Source organism: Mustela nivalis (genome assembly GCF_964662115.1).
Source record: "Mustela nivalis genome assembly, chromosome: X".
Lineage (NCBI taxonomy): Eukaryota > Metazoa > Chordata > Mammalia > Carnivora > Mustelidae > Mustela > Mustela nivalis.
Window position 1 is genome coordinate 67,605,200 of NC_139040.1, and position 16,529 is coordinate 67,621,728.

Consider the following 16,529-nt stretch of genomic DNA (forward strand, 5'->3'; position numbering starts at 1 on the left):
AGGGGGCAAACAGGCTCCGAGAAAGCTCTGCAAAAAACTCCAATCTTGCCCCGCTGGCACTAGCCCCGTCCCGTGTGCGCCCCCCCCCCCCCGGGCCATTCCCTGAGCTTCTCTGGCTCTCCACCACCACCACCACCCCCAGCCCCCTGAAGCCTGTTCTGGCCACCCGGCAAGATTTAGGTCAGAAAACAGACACTAACAGCTCTCCCTCGCCTCAGCGAAATTGCTAAGTGGAATTTATTGGGCAAGTCCATGCAGGGCGGTGGGGAGAGACCAGGTCCCGGGCACGCGCCCCCCGCCGCTTTAGAAGCGCAGGCGTCGGCCTGGGGCTCAGGCTCAGAGCGCCCACGGCCTGAGCCCGCCAGCTCCACCCCGGGAACCGCGGACGGTCCCCAGCGCCGCCGGACCCGCGGGGCCGCTCGGACTCCGTTCCCCAGCCGGCCCTTCGCTTTCACACGATCCGCGGTGACTGCACCAGCTTGAGCGCCTTTAAAGGGCCACACACGCCAGCCGCCGCTATAAAATGTTCCCAGCGGCACAGCTGCAGAAGGGGCACCGCTGAGCTGCCGAGAGGAGGCTCGCTCCGCCCGGCTGCCCGCCCGCAGCCTGCACGCGAGGGGTCGTTCCCGGCGAGGAGGAAGAGGGCTGCGGAAGGCACAGCACCCGCTCTGGCCCTCGGTGAGTATCCAGTTCAGATTTTGCCGTCAACTCGCCCACGAGCCAGGACATGTGCTAATAATGCCCTAAGCCGGTTATAAAGACGTGGAAATTGGGGGGAGAGGGGAAAAAAAGGGGGGAAAGGGTCTGTCCTTCCTGGGATTCCTAGCCGAGTCTAGCCTGCTGCTGCGTGCGTGTGCGTCAGGGCTCTCCGGGCGGCAATGGGGATTTGAGAACCAGGTCCCCGGCGCCGGGAAGGGAGCGCGGCGGCCGCCACCGCCACCGCCCCGGAGTCAGGCGCCGAAGCTGCGGGCGGGCGGGCTGGCGGGCACGGGCGCGGGCCGGGGCTGCTTGGCGCGGCACGGTGCGGTGCGGCGGCGGCGCAGCGGTGCGGGCTTTACCCAGGCGCCCCGGGGTCGGGTGGCACTGAGCGCGACCGGCTCGCGGCGGTGGTGGCGGCGTGCGTGCAGTGGGCTGGGGGCTCCGCCGCTTCGCCCGCGGCTCACCGGGCTCCGCGCTTCCCTCTCTCCAGGGCGGGCGGCTTCGCAGAGGTAAGCCGGGCCGGCGGGCAGGGCGCTGGGCTGGTCGGCGGGGCCAGGGACTCCAGCCGAGCGGATGTGGGGAGCGGGCGGCGGCCGGGCGGGCCGGGGGGCTCTGGGGGACTTGTTTTCTGTTTGAAAGCTGTTCTGCTGGGGGCAGAGGGGCCGCCGCCCGCCCGCCAGCGAGCCTGTTCGCTCGCAAGAGCGCCCGCCTGCCGGCCAGCCGGACCAGGCGCCCGCTTCTCCCGGGGAGACCGCAGCACCTTTTCTCCCCGCGCCCGCGCTTTCTCCAGCTTGGCTTCCACCGACTTTGCTAATCGCCCGGACCGCATCTGGACGCTCCGGCTCCCGGGCTGCACAAAGCTCAGGTTTCCTTCGGGGACTGGAGACGAGAGGGGCTTTGGGGGCCGAGTTCAGTCAATTGCGGGATGGAAGTTAGCGAATTTGGGCAACTTGCCTCTTCTACCCAGCCGACCTTTACTCTCCCCCACACGCACGCCCACACACCCACGCACACCCACGCACACACCCCTCTCCCTATAAATGAGGGCCGCGGGGCCGGGCCGCGCACTGAGTCCCTGCTTCGCGGAGCGCCGGACTTGGAGTCAAACAGACCTGGCTGCGAATCCCGGCTCCGCCACTTTCTAGCGCTGTGACCTTGGGCAAGTTACCGAACCTCTCCGGGCCTCTCTCACTCTTCTCGTACCGGGCTTATAGCATTGACTCCGGGCGGTGTGGCTAGGGGGTAGACTCAGCCGGCGGCCGCGTCGGGTAGCTCAGCGGGCGCTCAGTAAGTGTCTTGAGGCGCGGGAGTGGGCGCCGCCGGCGCCGAGTGCGCCCCCGCGCGCGTTAAGACTGCGGAGCCCCAAACTCGCAGCGGAGGCCGAGACCCCGCGCCCCTCCCCGCCTGCCCATTCAGTTTCTGCGTTCGGTTCCTGATAACAGCACTTGCGGGCGCAGACGGGGCCCTGGTGGCCTGGGTGCTGGCGCCCACCGTGCAGGGATGCTCCCAGCCGCCCCCAACTCCCGCAGATCCACCTGGGATGCGGCGAGGAGGGCAGCCGAGCCGTCCGCAAACAACGGGCCTTTAGTTTTCAGGTGGCGAAACTGACTGGTCTGGTTAGAGCGCGTCCAAGCCAAGCCGCAGTACTGTTTGGATTTTTAAATTTCTCCTTCTGAGTGAGAAAATAGCAATCGAGATGGAGCCATCCGGTTGGTGCCATTTTAACTTTTGGTCCCCCAACAGGTCAAAGACGCGGCCCCTTACCTGCCTCTCCCTTCTCTTCTTCCCCTCCCCTCTCCACCCCTATCTGGGAGGGAGGAGGCTGCTGGCCCTTGGGAAGATCTGTAGAGAAGGGAGGGCGTAGGGACCGGGAACTGGTGGCCGGGCTCGCGAGGCACCAGCGGGCGCGGAGGCACTTGTTGCTCTGGGTTTGTCCAGCCGCCTCTCGCAGTGGTTGCGCGGTGGTCAGCTCGCAGCTCAGATAGCGGGCTGGGACGTGTCCGCGCTGCCAAGTTTTGCCTTCAAATGGGTTGGGTGGCAGAATGGGGACCGAAACTCGGGGAAGCAGGGGCAGGGATCCCGATCGAAATGCTATCGCCTCTTCAGACGGATTCAGTAACACTTACTGAGCGCCCACTGAGCCCAGACCCAGGCCGGGGATCAGGACGGGTGGTGGAGAAGTGGCGGGGATGGGAGGCCACAGATCAGAATGCAAGCAGGGTCCCGCCTAGGGGAGCTTCCAGCCTGAAGGGGGAGACATGGTAAAATTGGTCTTCCCCAGGAACAGATATCAGAACAGAGATACTTTTTTTCTCTTTTTTTTCCCCCTACTTTGCCCCCCCACCCCCATTTCTTTTAATTATTGTTGTTCCTGCTGTTGTTTTTTCTTTTGTACATTCGGGTACCTAGTAGCAGAAGAAAGGGAGGCTGGATAGGAAAGGGAAAAGATGGACACCCCCGCCCCCGCCAAACAATTTTGTTTGAACATGAAATTGCTTGATACCAACGGTGCTGAGCTCTTGAAGATGACATGTATTAGACTCCTTGTCTTGTGATCACTGGCTTGAAATATTCTGGGGTTGCCTCAGAGAAGAAACAGGGCTTCCCAATCAAGCAGCAGTGGCAAACCCAGAAAATGATTTTCCCGTGTTTTCTCCCCACCCCCTTCTTCCCTTCTCTGTTTTTCTTGCCTCCCTCCCATATAAATGGCGATGAGAAAAAGAGGTAGTGAGCGGTCACTTTCTAGAAGTGTCTGAACAGATTTTTAATGACCACAGGGAACAGCCAGGTGTGGAGAATTCAAACCTTGTGGACAGATTAGAGATCCTTTTTTTAAGGCCCTGAAGAATCTCTAGGCTAAGAGGTATTTATAAAAATGAAATTATACATCTCTAATTCATCATGAAGGCCAGAATATAGAGGGTTTAAACAACAACAACAAAAACAAGCTTCCAGGAAAATAACTTGAGATTTTTCAGAGATGTTTAGTTTTCTGGTTTGGGGCACCCTTTTACCCCCTCATCCCCTATCCTTTGGCACTTGAGCTAGGGAATCATTTCTTCAGGAGCCATTTGAATCATTCCCTGTATGATGACTTGGCCCCAGGGGTCAGGTGAGGCATGTGGAGATAGGAGTGCTAGATCCTGCTCCCAGAACCACAGCTACCTGATGGGAAAGCCACTGAATCTCTGTGCCTCAGTTTCCCTCCAGGAAGAATCATTCCCACCTGTCACCACAGACAGGTGTGGCTGGGCTCAGAGCAGATATCCTGGGAAAGTCTGGTGCTGCCCAGGTTGTCTGGGAGGCATGGAGGCAGATGAGACATTCCAAGCTGCTCTCTGGCTGCCTTCATGCCCCAAGACCACCCCGATCGGCTGGCTTTCTCTCACACCGTGCTAGAAGCAGGGCTCTGGAGCCCCATGACCTTAGCTTCGGGGACTCATTCCTTCCCCAGGCTAAAGCAGCCAGCTTTCCAGGTCTTCCTTGCCCTCAGTCCTTCCCACTTTCTCCCAAGCTCAGTGGAGCCCCAGGTCCCCAGCCTGGGTGCCAGTGGCCCATTGAGAAAGTGTGCTACTTGCTCAGGGACATCTCTGACCTCAGTATCAGAAACAGTGCACCTCATGCACACACTTGAGGCTCTGAAGTCACTCGCATTAGGAAACAGTTGCCTGTATGCCCTCTTGGTGATGGGGGCAGCACCTAGCTAAATCAAGCCCCTTTCCTGCCTCAGGCAAATGTTCTAGCTTGATCTCCTGCCTCTGTTCAGGTGGTTTCTGGTCTTGGGCCTAACCCCATTATCATCCTTGCGTTGTAGCTGTGTGGAGTTGCCCAGCTTTGGGCTTTGCTAGTGCTCTCTCGGTCACTAAAGCCTTTGTCCTTGTAACTTCTTTTCCTCACATACAGCACAAAAGCTCCACCTGACAGCATCATCTCCCACCAATTTATCCAACTTCTGCCAAGGCTCTGAAATGCCAACTATGTCAAGGCCTGCACTCGATGTCAAGGGTGGCACCTCACCTGTGAAGGAGGTAACTTCTGCCATCTTGCAGATGGGGACACTGAGGCACGGAAAGACAGCCTGGTCTGGCCCCTGTGAAAGGCCCCTCCATGCACAGTATCTAGTGTCCTTTAGCATAGAGGAGATAGCAGGGCTTTCTCGGGGGAGAATGAGAATAGCTTCTGCCTCAATGTGGTCAACTTGAACCCACCGAGGTGTGGAAAGATGGCAGAGAAGGGAACAGAGAAGCAGAAGCGGCACAAGGCTGCTCCTTTGAAGAGATTGCTGTGAGGCTGAGAAGAGAGCCAATGAGGTGCCCTTTTCAGAATGGTGACATGAAGGAAGGTTCGGGGGGAGAGACGAAAGCCATGGACCCACTTAGGACGATGGGCACCGAGCACCGAGCACTTGGGTCTGAGCTCAGTGCTCAGGATGGTGGTAGCAAGAGGACACTCGAGCTGGGAGCCTAACTTGCCAGGGGGCCCTTGCTGCTCTCTCCCCACCACTAGCCCCAGAGGAAGGGCATGCAGGGGCTTTTCCTGAGCCCAGTGAATGGTGACAGGCCACCAGCAATGGGGGTGCCAAGCTGTGCCTCTCTCTGTCTTGTAGGATGCCAACCCTGAGATGAGCTCGCTGGCCTACTCTAACCTGGGCACAAAAGACCGCAAAGCAGTGGCCATCCTGCACTACCCTGGGGTAGCCTCAAACGGAAGCAAGGCCAGTGGGGCTCCCACTAGTTCCTCGGGATCGCCATCTCCAATAGGCTCTCCTAATGCCACCCCTCCCACTAAACCCCCACCCTTCAACCTGCACCCTGCCCCACATCTGCTGGCCAGTATGCAGCTGCAGAAACTTAATAGCCAGTATCATGGGATGGCCGCCGCCGCCGCCGCCGCCACCGCCGCCGCTACCGCCACTCCGGGCCAACCCGGGGAGGCAGGGCCCCTACAAAACTGGGGCTTTGGGGCTCAGGTGGGAGGGGCGGGATCACTCTCTCCTTCTACCGGTGCCCAGAGCCCTGCTATCATCGACTCGGACCCCGTGGATGAGGAGGTGCTGATGTCGCTGGTGGTGGAACTGGGACTGGACCGAGCCAATGAGCTTCCGGAGCTGTGGCTGGGGCAGAATGAGTTTGACTTCACTGCGGACTTTCCATCTGGCTGCTGATGATGCTCGCTGTCCCTAAAGATGGAGGAACAAAGCCACCGATTCTGTTGTAAATAAAAAATAAAAGTTACTTACAGAGAGTTGGGCCGGCTGAAGGCGTTCTTCCTTGAGATATAAAGGTGTGCGGCACGGTCTTGCATTACCTCTAGCTGTTCGGAGGCCCACAGTGGGGTTATGCGTGGCTAGCCGGGAAGGAGCTGGATGGGGTGCGAGGAATGGGGAGGCACAAAGAGGACGGCTCACCAAATTCCACCTGCCACCGCCACTGCCCTTAATCTCTCCAGGGGCCCAAGTAGCTGTCCTCACCACCCTAAGACCCCAGAAATGCTGTCCTAGTCAAGGTTGAATATGGGGACTGGTCGGAGGCAGTGTCAGATGAAAGACTCATTCAGACCCTTCCACAGCCTCCTTGCCACCAGCCCATCCAAGCCTGAAGGGTTGCCCTGGCCACATGGTACCCACTCTACAACTCTAAAAGCCACCCTACCCACTCTCTAGACCCCTGTCTAATCAAACCATTAAGGCCACTCCTTTGCCCTGTTGCCCATGGGCCAGAGATGGGACCTAAGAAGCATCCTATGACTTGGGAATTCAGATTTCTCTGGAAAATTGCAAAAGTAGCAGATTCCCATGATTACACTGGGATTCTAGGTGCCTTCTTTAAGTCCCCCGGACAGTTGTTCAACCCTTCCCTCCAAGCCCGGGACACATAGCTGGCGTGAGTGTCCTCCTGACTCTGGGCTTCCTGGCCCAGCCGGTATGGGGATAGTCTGTTCCTTGAAGCTGGCCTCTTCTTCTTAGAGATACAGATTAGGGCTGGGCTTGACAAGTTCAACGTTGAGCAACATAGCCCTTGCTCTTAGGCAGTGGCTTCAGAAGCATACCAAGTGGAGTGACTAGAAGGCTCAGTAGGTGGGGCTTCTGCCTTCAGCTCAGGTCATGATCCCGGGCTCCTGGGATTGAGTTCTCTATCAGGCTCCTTGCTCAATGGGGAGCCTGCTTCTCCCTCTCCTGCCTGCTACTCCCCCTGCTTGTGCTCTCTCTCTCTCTCTCTCTCCCTCAAGTAAATAAACAATCTTTTAAAAAAGCATGCCAAGTAACAAGGCAGTAGCACTGAATTGGATCCTGGCCTTGGGGGTGCCAGGCCCCATCCCCGTGTTGGCCCAACCCGAGAGCCTGGGGGCCCCTCTACCCATGTTTCAGACCCCTAAAGACCTCCTTGGATATGGTAAAAGTGAATCAATTTCTCAGGACGAGTGTCAGGCCTTTCCCATAGCAAGTGTGTTCAAAGCACTTCCCACTAGTGGAAGCAGTGCCTTGGGTTCCACACTCCCAGGGCACCTGCTCTGGGCCAGGCACTCTGCTAGACACTGGGAGGATGAATGACATAAAGTCTCTCCATTTGAGGGGATGTTCACCATCTAGAAGGAGAAAGGCACCAACAAATTACCATAAAACACAATATTTGCTATAACACTGGGAAAGTGCTATTTGATCCCAGAAAAGGAAATAGCTCCATCTGCCTGGGAAGTCTGGGGAAACCTTCCTGGTTTTGAACTGTTTCATTCATTTATTTTCCTATCTCACAAGTAATAAATACATGATATAATCACCCTGTGCAAGTTGAAACTTGACAGATAAAGCCAAAGTCCCCTTTGACCAATTCTCTCCCTCAATCCTGATCACCTTGCTCTGTGCCTTTACATGAAGACATATCTACCCTTAGAAACAATCAGGTTTTAAAACCAGACTAAGGTCAGCCAGGGAAAGAATGAGCAAGGGGAAAAAACTGTTGTGCAGGTACAAGTTATCGAAAGGGGCTGTGATGGCTACAAGTTCAGGGGTGATAGGACTTTGGCAGGAGACAATGCAGAGGAAGTTTGCAAGGGGCAGAGTGCACGGGGCCTTCAACACCAGGTGAGGAGTGTCTGTATCTTTAGTACCCCGGCCCTGTGTCTGGGGAAGAATCTTAAATTTTGTAGGAGAGCAAAGAATGAACCCACTTTCTTTTTTAAGATTTTATTTATTTATTTGACAGAGAGAGACACAGCAAGAGAGGAAACACAAGCAGGGGGCATGGGAGAGAGAGAAGCAGGCTTCCCGCTGAGCAGGGAGCCCAACACGGGGCTCAATCCCAGGACCCTGGGATCATGACCTGAGCCGAATGCAGCTGCTCAACAACTGAGCCACCCCGATGCCCTGAACCCACTTTTATTTTCAGGATGCTCCCACTAAAGTTGGATGGTTAGATTAATCTAATGCTTCCAACAGGAAGATGTGGGATTCTCAAATGACCCATGAGGCAGGGGTAGGAAAACAAAGAGAGGAACAGAAGCCTGGGAGAACAGGGCAGGATTGAGGGCTTGGAGGTCTGCGTGTGGAGAACAGAACAGGAAAAGCGGAGGCAGGAAGTGAAGAGGAAGGAGGGATGCTGTGGTCGGCAGGCAGATTTCAGAATCTAGACAGCTCTAGGGTCAGGGTGGCCTCAGGGATGAACTCTAAAGCGGAATGGCAGAACCTAACCCCTAAAAGTCTGGAGAATTTGAGGTCCTTCCCCTACTGGGATCTTTACAAAACACAATTCTGGACAAACAAAATAAGTTAGCGGGATGGATCCTGCACATGGGCCTCAGCTTGCTACCCCTGACCTCTGTGAGCTTTTGTGCTTCCAGGATGCTAGCAGCTCTTGGGGTAGGGAGAAGCCCAAGCCAGGGGCTAATGCTTCTGTGAGGGGGAGGGGCTGCCTTAGAATTGTGGAGGTGACAGGGGTGCTGTCAGGAAGCATGTAGTGGCAGGGAATAGTCTGGACATCCCTAGACAAGGCATGGTGGAGGTGGGAGAACAGGAACTTGGATGTGGCAATCCTGTATCCCAGTGCCAGGGGGCTGGCCAGAACTGTGGCCAACTGGGCAGCCTCCTCTCCTCTAGGGAGAGCCAGGGCTCAGCTCAGGTGAGGAGGGGGAGGGGCACAAGGCAGTAATTGTTTATTGCTGGAGAAGGGGCAGAAGTTAGAGAATGTTGGGGTGCTTTGGTGGCTCAGTCGTTAAGCGGCTGCCTTCAGCTCAGGTCATGATCTCAGGGTCCTGGGGTAGAGCCCCACATCGGGCTCCCTGCTCGGTGGGGAGCCTGCTTCTTCCTCTCCAGCTCTCCCTGCTTGTATTCCCTCTCTCACTGTGTCTCTTTCTGTCAAATAAATAAATAAAACCTACATTAAAAAAAAAGAAGTGAGGGAATGTCAAGGGCACAGCTGGGGAAAGGCAGGTAAGTTTCTGCCCTTGCTCCACCACTTCCTGTCCAAGCCTCTCCCAACACAACCAGACACATTAAGTAGGTTACAAGAAGGCTCCTGAGGCCAGCTCTAAGTCTTGCCCTGTGGGGCCAGGAAGCAAGGTTCCCAGAGGCTCCAAGAGGCTCGCCAATAAGGAACACTGCTTACCCCCAAGGAAGCAGATGGAACTCTGTGGCCATGAGCGCCCCCTGGAATCCAGGAGCTGTGTTGTTAATTACTAATTGCTAAGGGCAAATTAGGGGGACCCTGTCGCCACTGTCAAGGAACTCACAGTCCAGTGGCGGAGACAGCCATAGTCTTGAAGGATAAATTGGATTTCCATAAGGCAGTAATGCTGTGGGGGACTGAGGGGAAGGCATGGCCTTCGGGCAGAGGGAGAAAGTACAAATAAGATAAAATCAAGGCATGGTATAAACCAGAACCAAGCACTAGAAAGCCTGCGGCTCTTTCAGGAAGGGCAGCGAGTCCAGCAGTTTGACTTCCTTGAAGGGCAGAGGACTGAAAGAAAGTAAGTTAGAATCAGATCTTGCAGGGGTGCCTGGGTGGCACAGTTGGTTAAGCCTCTGCCTCTGGTTCAGGTCATGATCCCAGGATCCTGAGTTTGAGCCCCGTGTGGGGCTCCCCATTTAGCGGGGAGTCTGCATCTCACTCTCACCCTGCCCCACGCCCAACCCAGCCCCCCACCCCTGCTCGTGTTCTCTCTCCCTATCTCTGTCAAATAAATAAATAAAATCTTTTTTTAAAAAAGATTTTATTTATTTATTTGAGAGAGATCATAAGTAGGCAGAGAGGCAGGCAGAGAAAGAGGAGGAAGCAGGCTCCCTGCTAAGGAGAGAGCCCGATGCGGGGCTTGATCCCAGGACCCTGGGATCATGACCTGAGTTGAAAGCAGAGGCTTTAACCCACTGAGCCACCCAGGTGCCCCAATAAATAAAATCTTTTTTTTTAAGATTTTATTTATTTATTTGATAGAGAAATCACAAGTAGGCAGAGCAGTAGGAAGAGGGGGAGGGGGAATCAGACTCCCCGCTGAGCAGAGAGTCCGATGCAGAGGCTTAACCCACTGAGCCACCCAGGTGCCCCCCAATAAATAAAATCTTTAAAAAAAAAAAGACGGGTGCCTGGGTGGCTCAGTCGGTTAAGCGTCTGTCTTGGGCTCAGGTCATAATCTCAGGGTCCTGGGATCGAGCCCCGTGTCAGGCTCCCTGCTCAGTGGGGAGTCTGCACCTCCCTCTCCCACTGCCACTTCCCTTGCTTCTGCTCTCTCACTCTCTCTCAAATAAATAAATAGTCTTTTTTAAAAAATCAGATCTTGCAGTTGTTTCTACTTTATTCCAGAAGCCAAGGGGAAGCTCTCATTCCACAAACATGGACTGACCACCACCTACTGTGGGCCAGGAAAACGCTAAGTACCAGGAATATGTGGTGAGCATATTGCCCTTGCTCTCTTGAAGCTTGAAGTTTAGCAAGGAGATAGACATCAAATAATCACATAGATCATTAAAACTACAAACCATGAGACATGACAGGAAGAAAGAGTAGAGAGGCCCTGCGAAAGTGGAATGGGGGCTTAATTTCAATTGCGGGATCAGGAAGGGCCTCTGAAGGTTTTGAACAAGAGAGTGTTGTGGTCAGAATTTGCATGAGGAAAATTAATCAGGCACAGTGTGCATGACAGATTGGAATTATGGTAATGCTAAAAAGCTGTTAACAGTGGTCGGCAAAAAGTGACAAAGACAAGAAATCAGTCTATGATGAAAAGGTAGCATTTCAATGGGGAGTTGTTGTTCAAAGAGTTTCACTTTTGCAAGATAAGAAAGTTCTAGAAATCTGTTGCACAACAATGTAAATAACTTAACACTACTGAACTATATACTTCAAAGACAGTTAAGATGGTAAATTTTATGTTGTGTGTGTTTTATCAATTTTTTTTCAAAATAGCATTTCAAATGAGACGGGAAGTGGTGGACTGTTCAATAAATGCTTTGGAACAACTGGATATTCTCCCTCACAATATACACCAAAATGAGTTCCAGATAAACCAAAGATTTAAAAATTCAAAAATGAAACCATAAAAGTACTAGAAGAAAATATGAGGGGATTTAAAAGGAAAGTATTGAAATCAAGAGGCCTTTCCAAGCATGACACAAAACTAAGAGGCTATGGAAGAGATTGACATATTCAACCACATTTTTTTAAACTTTATGGCAAAAATTACTGTAAAAAAGGCAAAATCCAAAGATAAACAATAAGCTGAGGAAAATATCTGCTACTCACACTGAATATGAGAACATTTCTTACAAATCAATACCTCAAACACCACCAGCCAATATAAAAATGAGCAAATAAAGTAAAAAAAAAAAACAAAAAGAAATTAAAATGGCTTCAAAACTGATCAGAAGATGCTAAAATGCACTCATACTAAAAGAAATGTATTTCAGTGGTGCCTGGGTGGCTGAGATAGCTAAGCGCTGCCTTCGTCTCGGGTCATAACCCCAGGGTCCTGGGATCAAGTCCAGCAGCAGCAGGGAGTCTGCTTCTCCCTCTCCCTTTGCCTGCCACTGCCTCTGCTCATGCTCTCTCTCTCTCTCTCTCTCTCAAATAAATAAATTTTTTAAATCTTTAAATTATTTAAATAAATAAATAAAAGAAATGAGTGTGTGTGTGTGTGTGTAGGTTTTGTTTATTTATTTGAGAGGGAGATAGTGACAGAGATAGCAAGACAGAGCACAAGCAGGAGGAGAGGGAGAAGCAGGCTCCCTGCTGAGCAGAGAGCCCGATGTGGGGCTCAATCCCAGGGCGCTGAGATCATGACCTGAGCCAAAGGCAGCCGCTTCACCTACTGAGCCACCCAGTCACCCTGAGAGAATATATTTTTATTGAGGTATGGTTGACATGCAAAATAATAATAGTTTCAGGTGTACAACATAGGCATTTGACACTTATATACATTACAAAGTGGTCACCATGATAAGTCTAGTTACTATCTGCCTCCTCGGTTTTCCTTTTATCATATGTATATGTGTATATATATGTATACATATATGTGTGTATATATGCATATGTGTATATGTGTATACATATACATATATATATGTATATGTATATATATGTATATGGGTACATATATGTATATACGTGTGTGTGTGTGTGTGTGTATTCTCCTGGACTGGGTGCCAAAGAAGCCAAAACCACCAAACCAACCGTTACACACACACACACACACACACACACACACACACACACACACGGACTGGAAACCTACTATGAGGATCTAAGTCCTTGCTCCACAACCAAAGTCCCAGAAGGTGGTCCAGTCTGCTTGCAGCAATAGCCTTGGGCTGTCTCAGTCCCCACTCCAGAACTAGGACACCCCCAGGCAGCCTAATTTGCCTGCAGCAGTAGCAGCAACAAAGCCCGGTAACTCCCTACCCTCTACCCAGGGGCATAAGGAAATCCAGGCACCAGTGGCTTCAACAACCTTCTTGTCCCTCCAGATCACCCAGCAAAAAACAAGCAGCTCAGGGAAGCACCTTCTCCCCCTGCAGACAGCACAGGCAAGGATTGAGCAGGAGCCCCCAGGGACAACAGAAAAATGAAGCAGACCAAGAAACAGCACGGTAAGTGTTTGAAAAACTAAATGGTCACTGGAACTACAACCCATAGAAATAAACCAGAACATACATGCTAAACCTAAACAGGGTGACTGCCTACTAAAGTAGAAGATTGAACCAGGATCAAGAGTCTCCTAACTCAACCAAAACTTCTACAATGCAACAGAAAATCACTCATCATAACAAAAGCCAGGAAAATCACCATTTAAATGAGACAAGACACCAACACCAATGTAAATCAGATACTAGAGTTACTGACAAAGGTTTTAAAGCAGCCATCATAAAAATACTTCAACAAACAATTACAGATTCATTTGAAATAAAAAATTTTAAATCTCAACAAAAAACAGAAGTTATAAAAGGAGCGAAGTGGAAATTAGAGAATGAAAGAAAAATAACTGAAGTAAAAACTTCACTGGATAGATTCAATAATAGAGTGGAGGTGACAGAGGATAGAATCAGTGAACCTGAAGGCAGATCAATAGAATTTAGTCAATCTGAACTTACTTGAACACCAGTAAGCCGCAGTAACTGTTGTTATGTATACGATACTACTTAGAGCAAACACTAAGAAAACTGTACAAAGCAGTATACACAGAATCATTATAAATAAATCCAAATGGTACTCTAAAATATGTTCAAGTAACTCACAGGTAAGCAAGCAAAAAGAAACAAAAGCATGAGAAACAGAAAACAGGTAACAAAATGGCAGACTTAAGCCATGAGATATCAGTAATTAACCTTAAACATAAATAGACTACATACATCAATTAAAAGAAAGAGATAAATAGGGGTGACTGGATGGCTCAGTCCGTTAGGAGACCAACTCTTGATTTCGGCTTAGGTCATGATCTCAGGGTTGTGGGATTGAGCCCTGTGTCAGTTCCACGCTGGACATGGAGCCTACTTCTCTTCCTCTCTCTCCTTCTCTCTCTCAAAAGAGAGAGATAAGTAGAATGGATTTTTAAAAAGCACACACACAACCCAACTACACCCTGTCTTCAGGAAACTCACTTCAAACATAGCAATCGAGGTAGGCTGAAAGTAGAAGAATAATTTTTTTAAAAAGATATACCATGTAAACAGTAATTTTTTTTAAAAGCAGAAATGGTTATATTAATAGTAGATAAAGGAGACTTCAGAGCAAAGAAGATTACTAGGGACAAAGAGGGACATCACATAATGGTAAAAGGATCAAGTTACCAAGAAGACATGACAATCCTAAATGTGTATGCACCAACAACAAAGCTGCCAAATACAGGAAACAGGAGCGCCTGGGTGGCTCAGTCGGTTAAGTGGCTGACTCTTGATCTCAACTCAGGTCTTGATCTCAGGGTCAAGAGTTCAAGTCCTGCACTGGACTCTATGCCGTGCATGGAGCCTACTTTAAAAAAATACACAAAGCAAAAACTGAGAGCACTGCATGGCAAAACAGATCTGTGATTACAGTTGCACAGTTCAACATCTCCTCTCCTCTACTGATAGAATAACTAGACAAATTCAGCAAAGTTATAGGAATATTCAACAGTACCATCAACGGAGAGGATCTAACTGACATTTATAAAACACTTCACCCAACAACAGAAGAATACATATTCTTTTCAAATACTCAGGGAACACTGACCAAGACAGGCCATATTCTGGGTTAAAAAACAAACTTTAAGGCAGGGCGCCTGGGTGGCTCAGTGGGTTAAAGCCTCTGCCTTTGGCTCAGGTCATGATCCCAGGGTCCTGGAATTAAGCCCCACATCGGGCTCTCTGCTCAGCAGGGGGCCTGCCCCCCCACCCCCGCCCACCCACCTCTCTCTCTGCCTGCCTCTCTGCCTACTTGTGATCTATGTCTGTCAAATAAATAAATAAAAACTTAAAAAAAAAAAACCAAACTTTAAGGAATGGAAAGGAACCGAAGTCATACAGATTATGTTCTCTGGCAACAATGGAATCAAACCAGTAGTCAATATAACCTGAAAATAACAGGAGAATCTCTAAACACTTGGAAGCTAAACAGCATAGTTCTAAATAATCTTTGGTTCAAAAAGGAAATTTTTATTTTATTTTAAGATTTACTTATTCATTTTAGAGAAGGGGGGGAGGGACAGAGGGAGAGGGAGAGAGAATCGCAAGCAGACTCCCCACTGAGGGTGGAGTCCGACATGGGGCTAGATCTCATGACCCTGAGAGCAAGACCTGAGCTGAAACCAAGAGTCAGATGCCCAACTGACTGTGCCATTCAGGCGCCCCACCCCCGCAAAAGGAAATTTTTAAAAAATATATTGAACTGAATGGAAATGAGAATATGACATATCAACTTTGCGGGATGCCAGCAAAAGCAGAGAGGGAAATGTCTGGCATTAAATGTTCACATTAGAAAGAGACAAAAAGTCTCAAACCAATGGTCTGAATTCCTACCTCAGGAACCAAGAAAAAGAAGAGCAAAATAAACCCCAAACCAAGGAAACAGAAGGAAATAAAGATGGAAGCAGCAATCAATTGAATTGAAAACAGAAAAACAATGGAGAAAAATCAATGAAACAAAAAGCTGGTTCTTCAGAAAAGAGTCAATAAAATTGACAAAACTCGAGCAAGACTGACACAAATAAAAAGAGAGAAAACACAGATTACCAATATCAGGAATGAAACAGGATGGCACTACTGGTTCTGCAGCTATTAAAGGAATAAGAAGAGAATAGTGCAAATAACTACATGCTCCTAAATTCAATGTAGAAGAAATGGACCAATTCCTCAAAACCCACAAACTACCAGAGCCCTATCAAGATGAAATAGGCTCATCTGAATGGTCCCACAGCCATTAAAGAGATTGAATTTGTATAATTAAAGAGCTAAAGAGAAATCTTTAGGCCCAGATTTTTTCTATTAGAGAATTTTATGACATGTTCAAAGAAGAATCGACACCAATTTTACACAACATCTTCCAGAAAATACGAGGAGGAAACACCTCCCAAGTAACACTCTGATATCAAAATCAGACAAAGGCAATACACAAAAGAGGAAAATTACAGACCAATATCTCTGATTTTCTAAACAAAAATTTAACCTCAATTAACAATGATTTACCATGTCAACAAAGTAAAGAAGAAAAAAATATATGATCATACCAGGTAAAGCAGAAGAAGCATTTGGCAAAACTCCAAGAGCAAATCATGATTAAAACAACAACAACAACCTCTCAGTACACTAGGAATAGATGGGAATTTCCTCAAACTCATAAAGAGCATCTTCAAAAAGCCCAACAGCTAGCATCATACTTACTGGAGAAAAACTGCTTTCTCTCTAGGACGGGGACCAAGACAAGGATATACATTCATTATTCTTATTCAGAATACCACTGGGAGTCCTACTCGCTATGGTAAGGCAAGAAAAAAATAAAAAATAAACAGATCAGAAACAAAGAAAAGTTTTCCTATTTGCACGTGGCATGATTGTCCAATAGCAAATACTAAGGAATCTACAAAGCCACTCCTAGAATGAATAAATGAGCTCAAGAAGTCCAAAGGCAGTAAGATCAACACACAAAAAGCAATCACATTTATATATAAATGTGGAAACTGAAATATATAACATATATATGATATATGTAATGTATATGGAGACCGAAATCTCAGACATGATACCATATATCATCACTAAATATACATATATGTATGTATGTATACATATATATTTATAGGCAAATATACATAAATATATATATACACACACTTACTATAAATCTGGGTCCGGATCTGCATCTGAAAATTACAAA

The 16,529-nt window shown here is 49.5% G+C and overlaps 1 protein-coding gene across 11 annotated transcripts; it reads left to right on the forward strand.

Annotated features, from left to right (window-relative positions):
* The first annotated feature begins 358 nt into the window (after positions 1-358).
* On the forward strand, positions 359-5,944 carry CITED1 (Cbp/p300 interacting transactivator with Glu/Asp rich carboxy-terminal domain 1). 11 transcript variants are annotated; one of them, XM_082716832.1, is made up of 6 exons: positions 799-853; positions 1,190-1,208; positions 1,490-1,858; positions 2,288-2,408; positions 4,603-4,727; positions 5,306-5,944. In XM_082716832.1, the coding sequence occupies exons 4-6, from the start codon at positions 2,396-2,398 to the stop codon at positions 5,861-5,863; spliced, it is 696 nt and encodes a 231-aa protein (XP_082572958.1). In that variant the 5' UTR covers positions 799-853; positions 1,190-1,208; positions 1,490-1,858; positions 2,288-2,395; the 3' UTR covers positions 5,864-5,944. The 11 variants fall into 11 exon arrangements, with proteins under 11 accessions (XP_082572953.1, XP_082572959.1, XP_082572960.1 ...); XM_082716825.1 differs by lacking the exon at positions 799-853 and having other exon boundaries at positions 985-1,208; XM_082716828.1 differs by lacking the exon at positions 799-853 and having other exon boundaries at positions 985-1,208; positions 2,295-2,408.
* Positions 5,945-16,529: the final 10,585 nt, after the last annotated feature.